Source organism: Thermobia domestica, chromosome 1 (genome assembly GCF_964235325.1).
Source record: "Thermobia domestica chromosome 1, izTheDome1.hap1.1, whole genome shotgun sequence".
NCBI classification, from domain to species: domain Eukaryota; kingdom Metazoa; phylum Arthropoda; class Insecta; order Zygentoma; family Lepismatidae; genus Thermobia; species Thermobia domestica.
The window spans coordinates 70,761,688-70,782,397 of NC_137454.1; the positions used below are offsets into that span (position 1 = coordinate 70,761,688).

General features: G+C 33.4%; 1 protein-coding gene across 14 annotated transcripts in view; it reads left to right on the forward strand.

Moving 5' to 3' along the window:
- Ndae1 (Na[+]-driven anion exchanger 1) overlaps positions 1–20,710 on the forward strand; it is a 518,135-nt gene that overhangs the window by 477,809 nt on the left and 19,616 nt on the right. For 12 of the 14 annotated variants that reach the window (XM_081758609.1, XM_081758590.1, XM_081758579.1 and 9 more), the window contains 7 exons: positions 1,180–1,275; positions 2,553–2,732; positions 6,957–7,135; positions 10,894–11,104; positions 11,783–11,890; positions 15,595–15,741; positions 18,119–18,339. In XM_081758609.1, coding sequence (XP_081614735.1) covers positions 1,180–1,275; positions 2,553–2,732; positions 6,957–7,135; positions 10,894–11,104; positions 11,783–11,890; positions 15,595–15,741; positions 18,119–18,339 — 1,142 coding nt within the window. The remainder of the gene's footprint in view (positions 1–1,179; positions 1,276–2,552; positions 2,733–6,956; positions 7,136–10,893; positions 11,105–11,782; positions 11,891–15,594; positions 15,742–18,118; positions 18,340–20,710) is intronic. The other 2 variants (XM_081758557.1, XM_081758662.1) reach the window with 1 other exon arrangement.

Below are 20,710 nucleotides of genomic sequence, written 5' to 3' on the forward strand. Positions count from 1 at the left end.
AAGAAGCCTCGCACACCGTGTTTGTCCACCATAAAGCCCACCTGGCGCGGGCTGGGATCGAACCAGGAACCCACGCAGCAGAAGTAAGCGTTCTGCCAGTGAGCCACTATACATATGTTCAAATGTGAAACTTGTTAAAACTTGAATCTGCTTGTGAAAACTCATTTTATATATCAGCCATTTAACATTACTCTGATTCGAAGTTTCTCCATTTGCGGGTCGCGACCCCTTGTTAAGTTAACTAGAGCTTATTACAAACTCTTATGTAATCAAAAACCGAAAATTGCTTATAGGGGTCACTAGCAAGAGAATGTGACAAAAGGGAGCTGTGATATGAAATAGTTTTAGAAAGCTTGCTCTAACCTAATCTTAATTAGTTAGGGCAACTAAATGGTTATCCTCCATATGTTGAAAGCATAGTGTTCGGTGTTGATCCATCGCAAGGCAACTAGATACTAGAGATGCATGAATTAGAATATAGCGAACTCTGGTATAGAAAGCCAGGATTAAGGCATTGGGCAACAACATACTGACTATACAAAAACCCGTCTAAGTACCCATATTCGTTTGTAGGCTATGACTCCATGGAGTTTAATTTAGTTTACTTTAATTTCTTTCTTCACTCCATAACTTTACTCAGCCTACTTTAAGGTATGGTATCTAACCATTGAATGATCTTGCTTTTAACGTAAGATACCTCACTCGAATGAGAATCAGGCTAAGTTTGTAGAATTTTAGAAAGAAGCTTCTTTGGTAAGAAACTTCGGAACAGCCCAAGAAGAAAGTGGGAAGTTACATATGAAGCAAGATTTTAGGGAAGTGATTAGTAATTGTGTATTAGTATATGAATGTAGTAAATGGAAGATAAACTTTTTTTTTTTTTTTTTGTCTTGTAAAATCCTTTTTAAAAAATCATAATCGTTTCAAGGTCAAGTCATATTTTGGCTAATTCAGTTTCAGTTCTCAATAAGCTATGAACTAATATACATATTACATTTACAGATACTAGTGTGTAAATTACATTTAAAGTGCACAATCATTAATACCAAATACAATGTATTGACCTGAAAGTATCACTTTCCAAATACGCAATAAGAGTATAAGAACAGACAAATGATAAAATTAAATTCTCTTATGTAGAAAATGTTCATGAAAAAATATTATTTATTTATTTTTCAGGTACGAACAGTACTGAGTGATTTCGCTGTGATTATTGCTATTTTGAGTATGTCGTTGTTGGACTTTTGTGTGGGAATCAAAACCCCGAAGTTGGAGGTAGGTGCATCTTCTTCCATTATACAAATTTGTGGAATATTTAGAAATTATTGTTCTATACAACACAAGAAAAAGTTCTTACTGAAGTTTTCGTGTCCAATATTCAGAACTAAAACTGGTTCACTAGTCTTATCTAACCCATTGTGCAAGTTGTTACCGGGCCGATTTTTCATAAGTTACTTTCCAATATTGGTAGCACAGGCGTGTGTTCGATGTAGAGACCTGCACGGGCCGGATTTTTCGGCCGAATGTGCCTAGGCCCGATTAGTTTTTTAAAATTCTTGGCCCAAGCCCGGCCCGGACCCGATAAATTTTAAAAGTTTCATTTTGTAACATTTTTCACGGGCACACTTCTTCAACGTTTGTCTTTATTCTAATTATTGTTTAACGAAAGTCAATAATTATTGCAATTAATCGGCCCCAGCCCGGCCCAACCTGAAGAGAAATAAGTGTCGGCCCGCCCAAGCCCGGCCCGGCCCAAAAAATAACAGAGTCGGCCCGACCCGTGCAGGTCTCTAGTTTGATGTCACAACTTCGTAGCCCTGACGGTTAATAATCCAGTACAGAAATGTCCTCAATAGCATATAAATTCCTTTATCACAATTTTAGGCAAAATGGGAATTCCCATCCTACCTAAAATGACGGAAATTCTTATCGTAGAGGAATCATGATTGATAAGTCGTTAGGTGAGATGAGATCGAACTGAATAACAGCACATAATCACATTAATTATGACATCTTAGCAATCAAGAAATTCTTGAGAACGCTATTTTAAAATATATCAATTCGTAAGTACACCTACTAAAAAGAAACATGTTTAAAGATTTTAATATTAACTAATGATTTTTATAGTAGTTTTTAAAAACAAAATGTGGAAGTACACTAAAAAACACAACGGAATATTCTTTTTCGTAAATATTTGGGTTAAATAAGATGTCTTGTGATTCTTCGGTACTGGTAATTTACAGTACTGTACGGTGTGACAAGGATCAAACTTACAATTATGAAGAATATATGTTGTTTTTTACAACATGTTAATAATCCTTAATACTATTTGTGATATTAATTTAAACAATTGTAGATAGTTGCTTTGTTGTATTACAGTTCAGCGTCCCGTTCACATGAGACATAGACCTATAATTCACTGTATAAACCGAGCCACCAATTGTAGATAATTTGTCTTGTGATAGAAATTTCTGGCGAAAACCGCATTTGGCAGTGATTTAATATGCAGTAATTTGTTAAAAATTTTAAATGAAATCTTATTAATTTTTCAGGTTCCGTTTGAGTTCAAGCCGACACTTGAGGGACGAGGCTGGATTATACACCCTTTCAATCATAACCCCATCTGGACAATGTTCGTTGCGGTAGTACCTGCTCTTCTGGCTACAATCTTGATATTTATGGATCAACAAATTACAGCAGTAATCGTCAATCGAAAAGAAAATAAACTTAAGGTAGGTAGTTTCGAATGTTATGTAAGGCAGCATGATTCAGGCAGGAGGGGAATATCTTGGGGAGTTACACGAACTATTTATTCGTTATTCACTTAAGCTAATAGGTTTTCATAATTATTTACAACTCTATTTATTTTATTCTTCTCTTAACAACTGTCAAGCTGTTTATAAAACTACACTATACTCGAATCGATTCCTAATAAAGCGGAAAAGTTGTATATTCGCATATTATAAACGGGAAAAATATTGATAAAATTCCCATATTTTGTCTTCAGCTTGCGCAAAGACCCTAAAGTTTAAAAAATATTACTAAAAACATCAGTTATTGCTTTAAGGCTCAAATTTTAAAGATTAAATTTTCCGATTTCTTATAGCATGAAATGACTTTATTTTAGTTGTTTAATAATCGTAGAAGTATTTTTAAGCTTACAAGAGGTCATTTAAGAGTTCGCGCATATGGCCAATAGTTAGTGAATAGTTAGTGATTTTTTTTTTTTTTTTAACAGACGCACTTTTGTAGTAAAATATAAGACCATTTTTTAACTCATTTTTTCTCTAAAGAGTCATCTTATATATTCAAATTTCAAACGAAAACAGTAGCTTGAAGATCTTCGCCGATTTCGCAAAATTGTTCTTGCTAAAATACCATAACCCAGATCTCACTACATGGAGATGGCTGCAATTCGACCTCAATCCAGACCCTACTCAACCATTCAAGAAATGTTAAAATATGTTGTTTCATTATTATCAGTCAAGGGTACCATCTTGAAATCAAATTTCCGATCTAATTTAGGCATCAAAGATTGCAATATTGCTCTAATATAGCTATTTCTGTTATCTTGTCCGCATATTTTTCTGACGAACTCTGTCACAAGTTTAACCCATCTTTGCACTTTGTTTAAGTGTGTCAGTGTAAGTTTATAAATTCAAACTCAGATTTTCAGTTTTCATAAAGGATAACATATTTCCTGTTGTCAATCTTCTTATCATTTCATTCAATCAATCAGATTAGTGTAGTCCTTGATATCAATATATATTCAGAGAAACATAAAAATTGTAAGAGATTTCCCCTTCGTCTATTGGTTCCTAGCTTTCAGTATTTTCCTGGAACCCAGTTTTCGTATATGTTGTCTCTCAGACTCTATAATCGCCGTGTTCTGAGGATGACAGAAAAACGAGTTTCTCTTACTGGACTGATGGTATCAGTCATTCCCGATGTATCAGTCAGTTCACATGTGTATCAGGTCTTACAAATGTTTATTTATCAAACTAATCCTACGAATGAACTGCAAATACTAGTCACTTATATTGTGAAGATGTGTGCTGCCTATTTCAATATGAGTCGTTCCAGTCGGGAGCTCGAGTGCACAGTCGCCACTAAATGCGTACCAACCACGCACTCGCTAAATGCAAAGTATTAAAAAAAAATCACCATTGCTTTGCCAACTATGGAGTTTTACTGCCACTAGTGCATGAAAGGAGATATTTATATGCCAGCTTGAGGGGTTAAAGGATACCACTCAATGAAATACGGTAGAAAGCTCGTCTTTAAGATGTTGCAAACAAAGAGGCACATTCCAAAGAACATTAAAGAAATATCGAGCCAGAGATTAAGAGAAACGCGCTCTTCTGCCATCCTCAAAATATGTCGTGGGTGATAAGTGGCTGAGAGACATTACATACGAGAGTTGGATTACAGTAGAATATTGAAAGCTAGGAATCAACAGGCGAAGGGAAAAGTTGTTAGAACTTTATGCCTCCCTCAATACATTTGATGCCAAGAACTGCATTTAACTGGTTGCTTGGGTGAAATGTAAGCTGCTATTCCCTCCAATAATAGAAAATTTGACAGAAAGTATTTTATCACTTATTGCAAATAAAAGTCTGAGTTTGAGTTTTCTAATTTCCTCTGCCACACCCAAACAGTGGAAAGATGCATAAAAATTAGTTACAAAGCCCACTGGAAAAGTGTGCGGACAAGATAATGGGAATGGCTGTATTAGAGCAATATTGTATTCTTTGATGCATAAATTCAACCAGGAATCCAATTTTGTGATGACACCCGACTAATAATGGTGAAACAACAAAATTTAAGGGCTCCCTCATGGCTATATGGTAAACATACGCACTTTCAGTGTGGGAGACCCGGTTTGCTTCCTAGTGAGAGCTCATGTGATTCGTATGCCACATTAAGCTGTAGGTTCACGTCTTATGTAGGCTCAGTGTTGAAAACGTTGTGGTAAACTCCAACCATTTAATATAATTTAACAAGCTCTGAATGGTTGGATGATTGAGTAGGGCGTGGATGAAGCTCGACCTGCAGCCTTAACCACGTGGTGTGATCTGAGTCATTTAAGCAAAAATAACTTTGCAAAATGAGCGAAAAGCTGCAAGCTAATGTTTTCAAGTCTTATTTGAATATATAAAATCACTCTCTAGAAAAAATGGTCTTGCATATATGTTTTAAATACAAGAGTGTGTCTGTGAAACAGTTAAAAAAAGAAACATTTTTTCGAAGAAATTCACTAACTTTATATAATATACGTGAACTCTAAATGTACCGCTGCAATTTAAGAATACTTTTACCATTATTAAACAAGTGTTATTAAGTAAGTATTACAAGTATTTCATGCTATTATAAGTAGGAAAACTTAATCTTTAAAGTTTGAACTTTAAGACAGTAATTGGTGTATTTGGTCATTTGTTTCAAACTTTACCCCTTTTGCGTGGACTGAAGATAAAATATAGGTATTTGTCAATATTTTCCCCTTTATTAGCATGGAAATACGCAACTTTTCCACATTATTAGAATTCAATATTTGTCAATTCACTTTTTTCGATCAACCTAATAGTCATGCACACATAGGAACTGTGAAGAATCGTTAATATGTTCATTACTATATCGACCCTAATTGCTTACTTTATTTTGTCCAGCGTACAATGGACGACCTTAGTGATTTATTTTGCCCTGCGTACCATGGATGACTTTAATCATTTATTTTTGTCCTATATATCATGGATAACTTTAATCATCTAATTTTGTCTTGGGTACTGGGTGCTATAGACAACTTTAGTAATATATTTTGTCCTATGTATCATGGATGATCTTTATTATTTCTTTCCGTCTTGCTTGCCATGAACGACCTTAGTCATTTAGACTTTTTGTCCTTATGTAAGTTGAAATTTTTCTATGTCCAAGAATGACCAACTTAGATCGGTTTCATTGTATTAGTGTAAATCTGATGTAATTGAAAAAATCCATAAATTAATAACAACAACAAAAGAAAACTTATTAAGAACTTTGGTTAGACTCTAGGATTCGAACTACATATATTCCCATCGGCAATCAGTGTCTTGCGCCGAAAGTGAGAACACTAACGATTTGTAATGAATCTCAACTTACGATAAATGAAACAATAAATATTTTTTTATTTATCACCATCGCCTACGTGCTTGATACAATTCTTCCATGTTGATTCATAAAATTATAGTAATAATTTTAAAAAATCACATTCTTTTTACATTAAGAGTTAGTAATGTTACGAAACAAAGAGAATCGCAGCAAAACAAAGATCATTTTCAGTAAAATATTACAATAGATACATTTATATTCAAATGAAAACAATGATTCTGTTACATTATATTATGCTTTTCAAGTTTTGCAGGGGGACACGATGGCTTAATGGTTGAGCGCTCACGTTTGATGCTAGGGAATTCTTAGTTCCATTCCAGGCCAAGTGAAATGTGTGGAGGACAGCATCATGTCCGTGGGTTTTTTCGAGGTTCTCCCGTTTCCTCCCATCTTCTCATTCACCAATTCTATCATAATCGTTTACTTTCATGAATCATTTGTTTCCTTTAGATCATCATCAGGTCTAACCGTAGAACATCACATAATTCCTTTTCTGTCTTTTCTTTTTTAAATTTTGCGAGAAATTTTGTTAAAACCCAGTAAGAATTTACGCAAAATATTTTCAAAATTTGAATTGAATAATGTGCATCTGTAAATTATTTAGCCATCAATAATGGGTTGAATATGACCTATGTTGTAACATTTCACTGTTAATACTCTCTGTTTTATTGTTAACAATTAAAAAGTAGTTCAGCTCTATCTTAAAATTAACTCTTTCCTGCTGGAGCTTTCCCTCTAAATATTATTTAACTTTGTACATTAATACAATTTCTTTTTCTTTTTTTTTTTTTTTTTCATTTATTGTTGAGCAGAAAGGCTGTGGTTATCATCTAGATTTGTTTGTTCTTGCCATTCTCATCATGATCTGCTCCATTATGGGGTTGCCTTGGTTCGTAGCTGCCACTGTTTTGTCCATCAATCACGTAAATTCTCTCAAAATGGAATCTGAATGTGCAGCTCCAGGAGAGAAACCTCAGTTCCTTGGTGTCAGGTTAGTGTGAAAATATTTGTAGTAAGTAATTTATAGGTTAAGATTTTATCGAGACAACTCTTTATTATACAGGGTGTTTCAAACAGAATGACTAGATTTGACACCTTAATAACTTTAATGAAAACTAAAGAAAAAAGAAGAACGAGTTCAGAATATATAAAGTATGAACATTTCGTACTAGAGTTCTATAGAGTTGCCACGAGTTGGCTTACGGCCTATGGAAGACGGAGAATTCGAGCACGAACGCAGTCAGTTGAGAAAATGCCTTCTAGTCAACAGAAGGCGTTTTACGTCCTGCAGTTCAGCAAGACTTAGTCAGTGATCACAGTGCAGCGTGCTTCTTTTCGGCGTTTTGGGATTACTTCGCCATCGCCAAAGAGCATTCGGCGTTGATCTAAACAGTTTTAAAGAACGAGATGTTTCTGCAAGGAAAAGAGTCTGGATGTTATCCGTGCTGGTGGTGGTGAACATATAGAACACTTATAATCACCATGCTGAATCTTTGTAACTTTCAAAGTATTTTGCACTTTGTTCCATTTTCTACCGTGGTTCTCATTAAATGTTATTAAGGTATCAAATCGGGTCATTCGTATTGAAATACTTTGTATGACTATTAAAGAAGGAGATGGAATTATTATATTAATGTTAAATCGTCAAGAAATAAAGAATTACTGCTAGAGCAGTTTATGAAATTTTCAAGAAAATATATTCAAGCAAATAATATAAATATCGTGTGTTTTGAGATCTCGAAAGCTGAATTTCTGTCAGATTTTTTTTTTAATAAAAATTAGGCGCTGTACGTAGTGGTTTTCCATTTTGTACTATATCGATTTAAAAGAAAAGTAACAGAATAAGAATGTGCATCATTATGATTGTGAATTTCCATAAGTACTCACAAATATAAAATAAAATCCATTTTTATTAAACAATTTCTTGATATAATCAGGATAGATATAACATTTACTAATTTACTTTTTCTTTTTTCTCCTTAGAATTTTTTTTCCAATATGCATCACAAAAGTGAAATTGTTGTATGAAAATATAAAGCATTTTCATAATAATGATGAAAATAGAAAATCTTTTTAGACGAAATACGTTAAATTTTAAGACATGCCCAAAGTGTGATTTTCAGTTTTTGTCATATTAATTATTTCCTTTCTGTGATTACAGAAAAATCCCTATGACTGTGCTCTATTTCTTGTTGTCGTGTGCATACAGAAAAATATGTATGTATTATCTCAGTATCCAGAAATTCCTCTTACCTTCCTCTCAGCCCCTTCACTTTGTAACATCCTTTCTCTGCCAAAATACATATCTTTCATTTCAAACAAATTGCTGACCCTATTTTCCAAATATCCTATAAGCACATGACAAGTTCATCTCTGCGTTCTGATCCTGCCATCATTATCCGGGCTCCAAATAAGAGATCTATCACAGAGGTCATGAATTACTCAGATTATCGGTCCAAAGCCCTACAGCATCTTTCCGACCGCACTTGTTATATACTTTTGCACTTGTAGACTTCCGGTGGAAGAACCAAACCAAACTATTTCTTTACTAAATTCAAATTTTACCGAGCCAACCATTAAACCATGGTCCGCTCGAGGGCCCAACCTACATCATTATCTTTTTCTTTATTTCAAAAACACCCCAAATTCGTAAATCATACTTTCTCTCCAGAATAGACAAACTCTACAACGCATGCATCTTTTCTTTCTTCACTTTTACCTTTAATTTTACGTCTAGACTCTCTCATCATAGCTCAGACACCAATCATTTCCTATTCATTGTTCGCTGTGTCACCGAACCTTCTAATACCATCCTAGCATCCATAGATGAAACGTCATTATAAATCGATATCGCATTTACCCATGGATTCCAGTGCTTTTGAAGAAACTCACACCCGAACCTCAAAAATCAGCACGCAATTCTTAATCTAACTTTCTCAGTTGTCCTAACTATGAATCATTTAATATTTGAAAATAACCATTACCTTAAAACTAGGGCACTCCATGGCACCCTTATACGCCTACATATTAATGGGGCATCTGAAACAACAAATACTCTTATCATCACTTCAGCCTCTCCTCTGGCTTCAACTCATAGATGCATTTTACTAATAGACTGATGATCGTCAACTACTGAAACTATTCCTACAATATGTAAACAAGTTCCTAGTTGAATTCACATGATCCTTCTCGAACCATATAGCCACCTTCCTTAATGTGGACGGCAGACTTGAGAATAACGTCTCAAGCCTTACGTACACATCAAACTTGTGAACAGTATGTAATATCTCCACTTGCCAACAGTATATAATACCAGTTTAAAAACTCCAACACAACAGATCTCCAAAACAACAAACGTTTCTTATTCTGCCTTAATCATTCGGGGAACCTATGTTCCACCACCTTAAGATTCTTTCGTCAGCATTCTCCAACTCAGAATAGCCTCCAGACTAAAATCCCAGCCTCCATTTCCTGCAGAAACTAGTGAATCTTGCTTATCCCATATTAACCATCTCAAAAAAAAAAAAAAAAAAAAAAAAAAAAAAAAAAAAAAAAAAATCGACCTGATCTACAATCGTTTACCGAAGGTTCCCGAACTTCCTCGCCCTCATATGAAAATTAGTCCTTTGAAAGATCTCTCACCTTCACCGATGAACAGAAATCCAGATGTAAAAGTTGCCCTATATCCGATACCAGTTTGACCTTCCAATACTCTATCACGAAGAAAACACATACTTTCCACCATGTCGACAGTTCAGTTCCTATTCTTCCAACCCAATTTATATCTTTTAAAATGCCACTTTTCAGCCTTGTGCATTAGCGAAACTCCTGGTCATTTACGTCAACAATCATCGACACTCCTGCAGTGCTGTAATCTATCTGTCCCAGAACACACAGAGCTTCAAAACAATACGTTTAATCGCTTCTTCGGTATAAGTATCTTCAAAATTCTTCCCCAAGGCTTTTCCATGTTCCTCAGAAAGAGAGGAAAAGAAATTTATAAATATGTATTGAATTATGATTATTGAGTTGGATTTCCTCATATTTCTATTTTACATCTCATAATCGTCACAAATGCGGAATAAGATGGGAAAATGTGTTTTTCGTTACCTGCCTGTGAACATTAATCAATACAGCTATCAGATATTTGAATTACTATAATAGAAAGAATTCGACAAAGTAATTGAAACTAAAAACAGTTTCGGTTTCCTTCTGTATATTATAGCGTAAGAAAAGTTTCTGATACCTTGGATGAATGCAGTGTAATAGTGGTTAAAGTATTTTGATTTCATTAGGTGATTGTAGTTGTTCCGAAAATAGTTTATAAATATAAATCGCTTCGTCTTTAATGAAATTTATAATGTCTAAAAATTTCCATATAAGTGTAAAGTATTGTGCGGATAATAAATTTAAATATCGAATTAAGATATTCCTACTAAATTATTTTTTTTATGAAGTCATAATTTCTCCAGGTTAACGTTAATATGAAAATATTATGTAATGTACGATATATTGATACTATAAACTTTTCAACCTCGTTCTAGTAAGTAGTTCAACCTCTGTGTGGAAGATACTATAAACTTTAACTTCCAATGGAACAATTTGTAAGCGTTTCATAAAAACATTTTGTATCTTAATGAATCCACTTACGACGTAATTTGTAATGAAAATATACGAAGAGAGCATATTAATTCAGTATAGTAACTAGAAAGTTCTGTATTTCGAATTTTCTGTTTCTTGTTCTTCTAGAGAGCAACGTGTGACACACATCATGATCTTCCTCATGATCGGACTGTCTGTGGCTCTGACCCCTATGCTTCGCCACATCCCAATGCCTGTGCTGTTCGGAGTTTTCCTGTACATGGGCGTGGCTTCTCTCAAGGGTCTACAGTTCTTCGATCGCATTCTCATCATGTTCATGCCAGTTAAATATCAACCAGACTACATGTTTTTGAGGCAGGCAAGTATTTGGAAAAGAAATGAAGAGATGAAAAATCAGATAGCTTAAAGTTATACTATCGTTAGAATTGCAGCTTTAGCATTTATTAAAAAGCATATGCTACAGTTAATATACTGTTATTAGTGAGTTTTACTGTCCAATACATTGATCAAATTGTTTTTAACAAAATACGCTTTGATTTTCTACTTGTATAAATATTCCATAATCAGTGGTTAAAATATACTATAGAATTATGAGCTTTTGATATCATAAGCTATAAGAGTTATTTGTTTACGAATATGGAGATAAACATTAAAGTAAAGGCAAATGTAGAGTTGATTACTTGCTTAAGGTTTGCCTTAAGAATTAAGATATCCGTAAAATGCTATTATTTTGTAAGTTGTCCATTTATATAGACTGTAGAGTTTTGTGTGGTTTCAACAGAAACCAAGTTAAAGTAGACCTTTTTGAACAATGGCTGCTTCTTTGTCTGTTTACTTAATTTTTAGTTCGATTTCATTATTCAAGAACCAAGGTATCCACACAGTTCTCTGTAGAATTCTGTAAAATCAATTTACACAAGTTACTCATAGTAATCAATGATTCTTTGTAGAGTGTTTATTGAGCATTGTATTGTTTCGCATTTGTTTTAAATTAAATTTCAAGTTATGATTTCTAATTCTTCTTATTTACTTTCAGGTTCCCCTAAAACGTGTACATGTATTTACTCTTGTTCAACTGACTTGTTTAATTGTTTTGTGGGTAATAAAATCTTTTCCGGAAACTTCAATTCTCTTCCCTCTAATGGTAAGTGATCATGAAATTCATACGTTAAAAAAAAAAAAAAAAAAAAAAAAAAAAAAAAAAAAAAAAAAAAAACGTATAATCGCCAGTAAAGTCGATTTCCCTGTATAATTTCTTTGTTTAATACGTTTAGTATAGTTAACGCTTCATATATTTCTTCGTATAATTTAAAGGAAACGTAAACTTTTGCACGTTACATGCAACTGCACTCATCCTTCCATTTTATCTAAAGTTTTCGAAAAAATAAATTGTTAAGTTAATTGGAATTTTATTGGCGACTGTACTAAGCTATTGATTTTGTAATTAATGATTAAAAAATAAATAGATAAATAAAAATAAAATAAAATGCATCATATATAAAGTATATTGCTTGACTAAGTACGATATAATATATATGTTATGAAGCATGTTAGAACTACAATGATGAGTCGGGAACTCTATAAATAATAATATAATACTTACAAACATATTCATCAATTACAAACGAAAACTTTCACTGAATGTCTTGCAATTACATATAACGTTGTTGATCATTGAGCATGCACTTTCTCGCATACTTCTAAACCTAAATAATAATAATAATAATAAAACATTAATAGACAAAGATACATGTAGTCTCAGAACATATTGGAAATACTAATAACACGTAGCATCTTGTTATTTTAGTTTTACTAGAGTAAGGCCGCGCTAAGAAGAGCTCTGACAACTCTCACGTGCAATCAAGCGCGGTTGCCACGTTTATCTTCTGTAACAATACAACAAGGGGCACATTTTGTGGGAAAAGAATCACCTATGTATTACAACAAAAAATATCATTTAACATTATGCCTGACGAAAGTATTAGTCAAAAGAAACAAACAAATTAGTTTGCGTTAAGATAGTTTACAAAATCGTAAAGAAAACAACCGTTACTTCTAAACACAGGCCTTATGCAGAATCGTTTTGACGTATGATTAGCGTCATACTAAAGGTCTGACTACTGCATGGAAACATATGTTAGTCGAACTCTTTAGTATGATATCGAGCTTATTCGTGTCTAAGCGGTTAGCGTACGCCTTTGGCATGGGAGCCCTGGTTCGATTCCCGGAGGGAGCTCATGTGGTACGGATTCCACGTTAATCAGTAGGTCCACGTCTCATATAACCTCGCTGCTGAAAGAGACGTTAAACTCAAAATCAACTCAACTCTTTAGTATGACACTAAACACGCGTCAGAACGACTCTGCGTAAGACACATGTTATATATATATTTTTTTTAAAATTAATGAAAACTACTTACGTTAGAGAATGGCTTTTAATTGTAGACAATTTAATTCCATTTACTGTAGAAATCTTACGCTTTTTTCCTAGGGTGGATAAAATTCCCGTCAGTTCAGTGAGGTCTTTCGGGCACTTCACTTTTGTGATTCTTTTCACAGTTGTAGAGCTAATGTATAAAGCTGAATCTACTCTTTCAATCACTTTATTCACTGGCAATAAAGGACCGTCGTTACGTTCTTTTTCCAAATATTCCCTAAGATTAAACACAAATTCCTGTGCCTGACTTGTCAAGGGCACCCTCTTTCCTCACTTCTTACGCACTTCAGGCATTGTGTTCATAAATACAAACACACACACATACACATTCTAAATTTATATTTTCGGTGTATGTGAATAATACGAATGCAAACTATTTTCCACTGATGAATGAAAATAACAACGAGTACACCACAATATTCACACCAATGCACTGAGATGATAGCACAAAAAATCAAAACAACCTGACAACACAAAAACTTTCACAGTAATGAGTAGTTATAAATGCGACAACACTGTTCTGTTACCATGGAAACAACCTAGTGTTTCCAAATGTATTTTTGTGGGTCTAAACCTATCATCCCCTTCACATATTGGTGAAAAAATGTCTTCTACGAAAAGGCAAACATAGCTGGATCATGTTCGTTACTTTCCAACTACTCAATTTCTAAATCAATCCTTATGAAAAGCTCATTATAACGGTCTCTGTAATATAGACTATGTACATTTTTTCGATGACAACAAATTTCCTACAAAGACCATTAGAAATTCTACTAATTTCAGCCTGAATTTCCAAATCGCGGTTCATTGGCCTTTAACTTCAGAAGAGCCGTACAGACTTCGCTACCCTCTTCACTTTCAATACCACGAAAACCTACTCCCTGCGGCGACAGAGAGGTGGACCGGTTGTTTGTTCCATCTAATCCCACTTCTATTTACGTAGCAAACTTGTCGAAGGACAGAATTGTGTCAATAAGTGGAAAAAGAAAAAAATTCATTATTGTGTCAATAACGTTAGGCCTAGTGGAACTACGTTGTGCTGGAATGTTGAGGAGTAAAGTGAAGTACGATTATTTTTTAAATATCTAGTTTGTAAATATTTCAACTTATAATCTGATTCAATCAGTGATAAAGTAATTCGATTCCTTCATCGTTCTGTCAAGTGGTCGCTTTGATTCTTCTTGCTATGACAGTTCGCAACACTGTCGTCAACTTGCATGATGTTAGATCTGTCAGAGCTCAGGTTACAATGGCCTTAGAATAATAACCTGGTAACTATTTTTCTTGGGACATCAAAATTTCTATTACACTATTTTTCTCAATTTTATGACTTTTTATATGAATTACTGTATTTTATTAATTATGAATTTTGTTTTAAAAACAGTAATTTTTCATAATGGATTCATCTTCGTATGTCGTTAATTTTTTATTCCTTAAATTCTACATTCACTTTTTTTTTAACTCAAGACAATTCTCATTGCATAATAATGAAAATTGTCATATTCAGTGATCGCCCCCCACCCCCCACCCAGAAGAGGAAACTTTTCTTTTATTTTATATATAAATAAAACCCATCCCAGAGTTTGGAGCCGTTAAAAGTAGCTCTAAGTAGCAGTATTACAACCCACCGCCCCTCCCCCCAGAAGTCCGTCCTGGATCCGCCCCTGGTCATATTTAACTTTAATTTTAATCTATTAACTTTAAAATTAATATATGAGATATTGAAGGTACCTTTGTAAATATATCAGCTTTATTTTGCATACCAATGTTAAATTTTTCCAGGAACTGTATCCAAAACTGCTGTATGATGCTTCCAGTAGCTATATTCACTTAATATTTAACACATTAAGGTTCAATCCTGGGGTAGGGATGACTCTTGCGAGTTAAAGTAATATTTGGACGAAGGTTTCTCCATTTATCACATTAGAATTTAATTCTATCCATCACGACTCTGGAACTCACTAAAGGAATAAATTAACTCTTTTGACCAGAGTATATACACTTGCATATACAAGTGTATATACTCTGGTCAGAAGTGTTTATTACTCCTAGAATTTAATCCTTAGCCACAAAGAAGCTTGGGAGGCACAATGGATCAGTGTTAGAGTGCTTATCTTTGGTGCATGCGGTCCCTGGTTCGATCCCGGCGAAGTAAGCTTTTGTTAAACATAATGTCCAAGGATTTTCTCCCATTTCCTCTCACATTCTCATTCCACCAATCATTCCATTATCATTAACTTGCCTTGATCATCCGTCTCCCTTAGCCTAAAGGACATAATCATAGGACATTAAACAAATAGATTTTGTTTCGTTTTCATTTTCAGAAGGAAGCTTCAAGTAGGTAGTGTACTTCTAGCGAACTAACATATGTTTGTTTTATATCTTAAAATGTATGTGTGTATTTTTTTTCAGTTGGTTGTAATGATAGGCGTTCGTAAAGCACTAGAATTTATGTTTACGCAAAGAGAGCTGAGAATCTTAGATGATGTTCTGCCCGAAATTACCAGGAGAACGAAAGAAGAGGAGCGAATGAAGAAAGAAGCTGCAGAACTGGGCGAGGTGTGTATTTGTGCTCCTTAAGGAGACTCTCAACTATTTGAATTCTTTTTTTCCATCTGTTCTCTTAAAGCACCTAAGGGCAAAATTAAAAAAAAAAAAAAAAAAAAAAAACTCGTTAACACTGCAAGTAGTATAAGCGTCATAGTTAGAGGAGATCAAGTAACAATAGATCTTAACAGTGTACGTTTGTCATATACAGGACATAAATAAATAAATAATCTATTCCAACAGAATAAAAACTATCAACTATATCAAATTAACAATGACTGCTATACTTTTTAACGTCTTAAAAATTATTTTTTCTCGAAAACTGCGCATTAGAATTTACCTTAAAGCATGTCATTTTGTTCACTTCGCTTGATTGATATAGGTCTTATCTTTGGGCAACACTATAATTAAACAAAATTAAAGTTCCAGAGTTAATCGTAATATTCATCTATAACTTTTTTTAGTGTGTACTTCAGTATGAGTTTGATCTCAATAGGTTACATGGTTATCACTCATTAATTCTTAGGTTTACAAAAAATATTTGATTTTCTCAAAAACTACGCATAAGGATTTTCATTCACCTATATCAATTTGAGCTCAGTGAGATCTATCGATTGGTCAATATCTTATCTTTCAAAAAAAAAAAAAACTGTTAAATACTGTTGTAGCATGTATTAAGTATTGTCAACCTGAATTGGGAGGTACAGTGTCTAGTGGTAGAGTGCTTACCTCTGGTATGTGGGGTCCCAGCCAAGTAAGTTTATGCTGGACAATATCGTATCCGTGAGTTTTCTCGGAGTACTCCCGTTTCCTCCCACTTTCTCATTCAACATTCATTTGCTTCTGTCTCCATGCCTGAAGGACATAGTCATGGGACGTCAAACTGAAAGATTTCATTTTATTTTTCAGCATGAATTCATTGTTGTCTATTTAGTGCTCTGTTCTTGAAGAAATTAGTTAAACTTTACATTCTAAGTGATAATCGTGCACATGAAACATGTAGTATACCAAATGAAAGCGAACTAACTAATTGTGTGTGTGTGTTCTAAGATTAAACTTTTGCCAATAATCTCATTATTATACATAAATCGATAAAGCACACATTAACGACCTGTTAAAAATTTAAAAATGATAATGGTCTATAAATGAAGAACAAAATCTCTTACTCAACTATGATTATACTTTCCAAATTAATCGTCTTCATCTACAAAATCTAGACAAACGCCAACAGTAGCAAATTTATTGTTCAATAACAGCACTGGCAAAATTACGCAGTTTCCATGCCCATTGAAACTATATATAACTTCCATAAAAATAAAATCTAACCCAAGCAAACTCTTATTGTTACTAATCTCTGTTACAGTTTCATCGTAGTTTCCATGCCTGTTGGAACTATGTATAACTTAAATAAAAATAAAATCTAACCCAAGCAAACTCTTATTATTACTAATCTGTGTTACAGTTTCCGCATTTTCCATGCCTGTTGGAAATATGTATAACTTAAATAAAAATAAAATCTGACCCAAGCAAACTCTTATTATTACTAATCTGTGTTGCAATTTCCGCAGTTTCCATGCCTGTTGGAAATATGTATAACTTAAATAAAAATAAAATCTGACCAAAACAAACTCTTATTATTATTACTCTACGTTATAGTCTCGCCGCAGTTTCCATGCCTGTTGAAACTATGTATAACTTTCATAAAAATAAAATCTGACCCAAGCAAACTCTTATTATTACTAATCTGTGTTAGTTTCATCGTAGTTTCCATGCCTGTTGGAACTATGTATAACTTAAATAAATATAAAATCTGATCTAAACAAACTCTTATTATTACTAACCTGTGTTACAGTTTCGTCAATATATAATGCCTTCATTAGACACGTTATCTAAGGAAGACAGTGATATATTTCCGCAACTGTAACACAGATTAGTAATAATAAGAGTTTGATTGGGTCAGATTTTATTTTTATGTAATATACGTTTTCTTAATAATTGTGCATGATGTTGTCTCATGCCTTAAAGAAGTTGCATTTGTGTGGTTTACGATACCTAGAAAATATTATAATGTATCCAGTACTATAAAAGTAATTAGTGTTAAAGTAATACTAAAGGTTATCATTACTAAACAATACAGAACCAAAATCTATGCCATCGCAATTGACTTACCCTCGATGTAAAATGACTTACAGCTCTATCAAAAAGTTTAACAAGAAATTACATTTAAAAAAAAAATGTGTTACAAATATCTGTATCTGTACTAAAAGAACTTTCTGCTACTTGTTACTTTCTGCTACAATCTAATCTGTTTTATTTCTAATCTCTATCTGTACTAATTAACAATTTTATTGTACTCCAAGTAAAAGGATAGTAATATGTTTAAAAGTAGAGGCGGTTTGTTTATCTTCCACAGGAGGATGAAAATCTTGCAATTGGTCCCTCCGGAAACCTTCAAATTCCATTGGCCAACGGCAATATAATGAAGATTCCTCTAGCTTCTATCAACATATCAGAAGAAGTAAACAAAACGGGAATTTGGAAACAGGTGAATGATAACAACTCTAGTGCCAAAGAAAAAGAAGAGAAAAAGAAAAGCCCTGGGAAAAACTCGTAAGTATCTGGTTGGCTGTTTAACTTCTTTTTATTACTATTATTAATATAGATAATAAATCCTGTTTAGATTAAAGGAAAGATAATAAACAAGATTTGCATGCATTTTTAAAAATTACTTTCCCTTGCTGATTTGTAGTGTATAGCAGCCATTTTCAAGCGATGTGCCTTGACGGAACCAGTGGTGTACCGGGAAAAAGTTAGGACATAAAAACTTATTATTGATGTAGATCCCTACTACAATTTTTTTTTTTCAATTTCGGAAACAATATTTTCTGTTAATGAGGTATTATTAACCTTGAATCCGAAAAAAAAAAAAAAAAAATTCTAAATTACATCAGTAGACTCTTCTGTTTTCTTCAGTAACTTCTTGAACTGCTAAGCTAGAATTGTCGTGGATCTTCGTATCTTAGAACTACTTCAGAAAAGAACCTTACAAAACAAGATCTCTACATATTGGAAAACAAATTATTACAAAATCTTTACAGATGAAAACAAATTACGAGGAAAGGATACACATTCATTCTAATGTAGCAGTTCAAGAAGTTACTGAAGAAAGTAGCAGAGACTACTGAAATAATTTTAAAAAGATCAAATTTTTCATGGATATAAGGTTGGTAGTATTTCATTTACAAATATGTATTTTATAACATCCATATTTTCTGTTATTCAATTGCATTTCTTCCGTATACTGTAATGTTTCTTTATGATCAAAAATGTGCAAGTGACTTAGCATAGATGAAGAAAAAGTAAATAAATAAATAAAATTTGTATAGATACGCCGTAATGAAAAACGCTGATTTTCAAACTGATTAAGTTTCTTTCAAAGTTTTTCCCCTCATATTCATCAATAAAATATCTTGACGAATAAAATTGCTGTAAAGACTCGTAGGATTTAGAAAAAACAAGAAATTTATTTTAAAAAATATTAAAATATATACTCGTTTTCAAAGAATATTTTACCTGCAAAATCGTGCTTACCTCTTTCTCTGTAGGTAAATTGTTTAAATCACATATTCCATAAAAAATCGATATATTCATTATAAGTATAATCGATTAACCCTTTCGTGGGCCATTTTAGTAATGAGAAAACGATGCCTTTTCGATTTTACTTTTGGATTAAGGTTAGTTTACCGATCCCATAAACTTTTTCCATGGATCCATGGTGTAGGAAGCATTATTTCTACTGGACTACTTCAATAGTATCAACAAATCTATGGTGCTGAAACTAATCATGTATGTATGTATGTATATGTGTATGTTCCAAAATAGCTCTGGGACGCCTGGAGCAATTTCAAAAATGTGGAAACAAACTATGGCGACAAGACATCCCTAGGAATGGGAGTGGGAGAAGCAACATGAAAAAAGAATCGAAACGTGCGATATTACTATCGAATCCGTGGTTTTTGTGGTTACTGAGATGAATAGTGACACTTTCTTCCGACTGTACACATTTACTATGTTTTCTGGGTAATAATTTCACTGTTTTATAATATGAGATAATCTGTCTCAATTTATTTTTGAATAGCGTTCGATATACTTGAAATATAAAGTATTAGAATGTACGATGGACCACAAGTATGTATATGAAATATAAAACGCAAAGTTAGTAAGCACGTTACAACACAATTGTTAACAATTCACTAGCTTTCGATAAGTTACAAATTATGTTGTTAAGACACCGAAAACTATTAATTCGACACTAATATCGGTCATTTTCTGTTATTTTTACATTTCGCTCCCTTTCTACCCTTACCATTCTTCACCCCCCATCCGATTGGACTGAACTTAGATTTGAACTTCGTCGGAAGTGTCACTTTTCATCTCAGCGTCCCGAAAACTATGGATTTGACACTAATATCGGGCATTTTCTAATATTTTAACGTGATTCCTCCCACCTCTACCTCTAGGAATGTCTTATTCCCCATAGCATTCGTTTCCAGATTGTAACTAATATGTGTATCAAGTTTGTTGAAGTTGCTCCAGGCATGCATGAGTTACACTGGAACATACACCATAGATTTGTAAATATCTTTTCCAAAGTTGCATAATAGATGGCAGCACTAGCGTAAATAAAATAACTTTACTTTTGTGAGTGTTGTTAAATTTGTTTCGTGGGAAGCATACTTCCCACTGCCCACGAAAGGGTTAAGAAATACGAATAATTTGGGAAAAAGAAGACGAGTTGTCATTAGAAAGTACCTAGCAGGTATTTCTTATGAATTGTATTAGACTGTATTTGAGAAAATTAGCTCTTGTACATTATATGGAAAAATAAGAAGAATCAACTTGTTTTCTTTACACCCTATCCACAGGTACAAATTCAATAAAAATTCAAAGAATGAAAAGTGCTGAGTTCCATTCCTGGTTC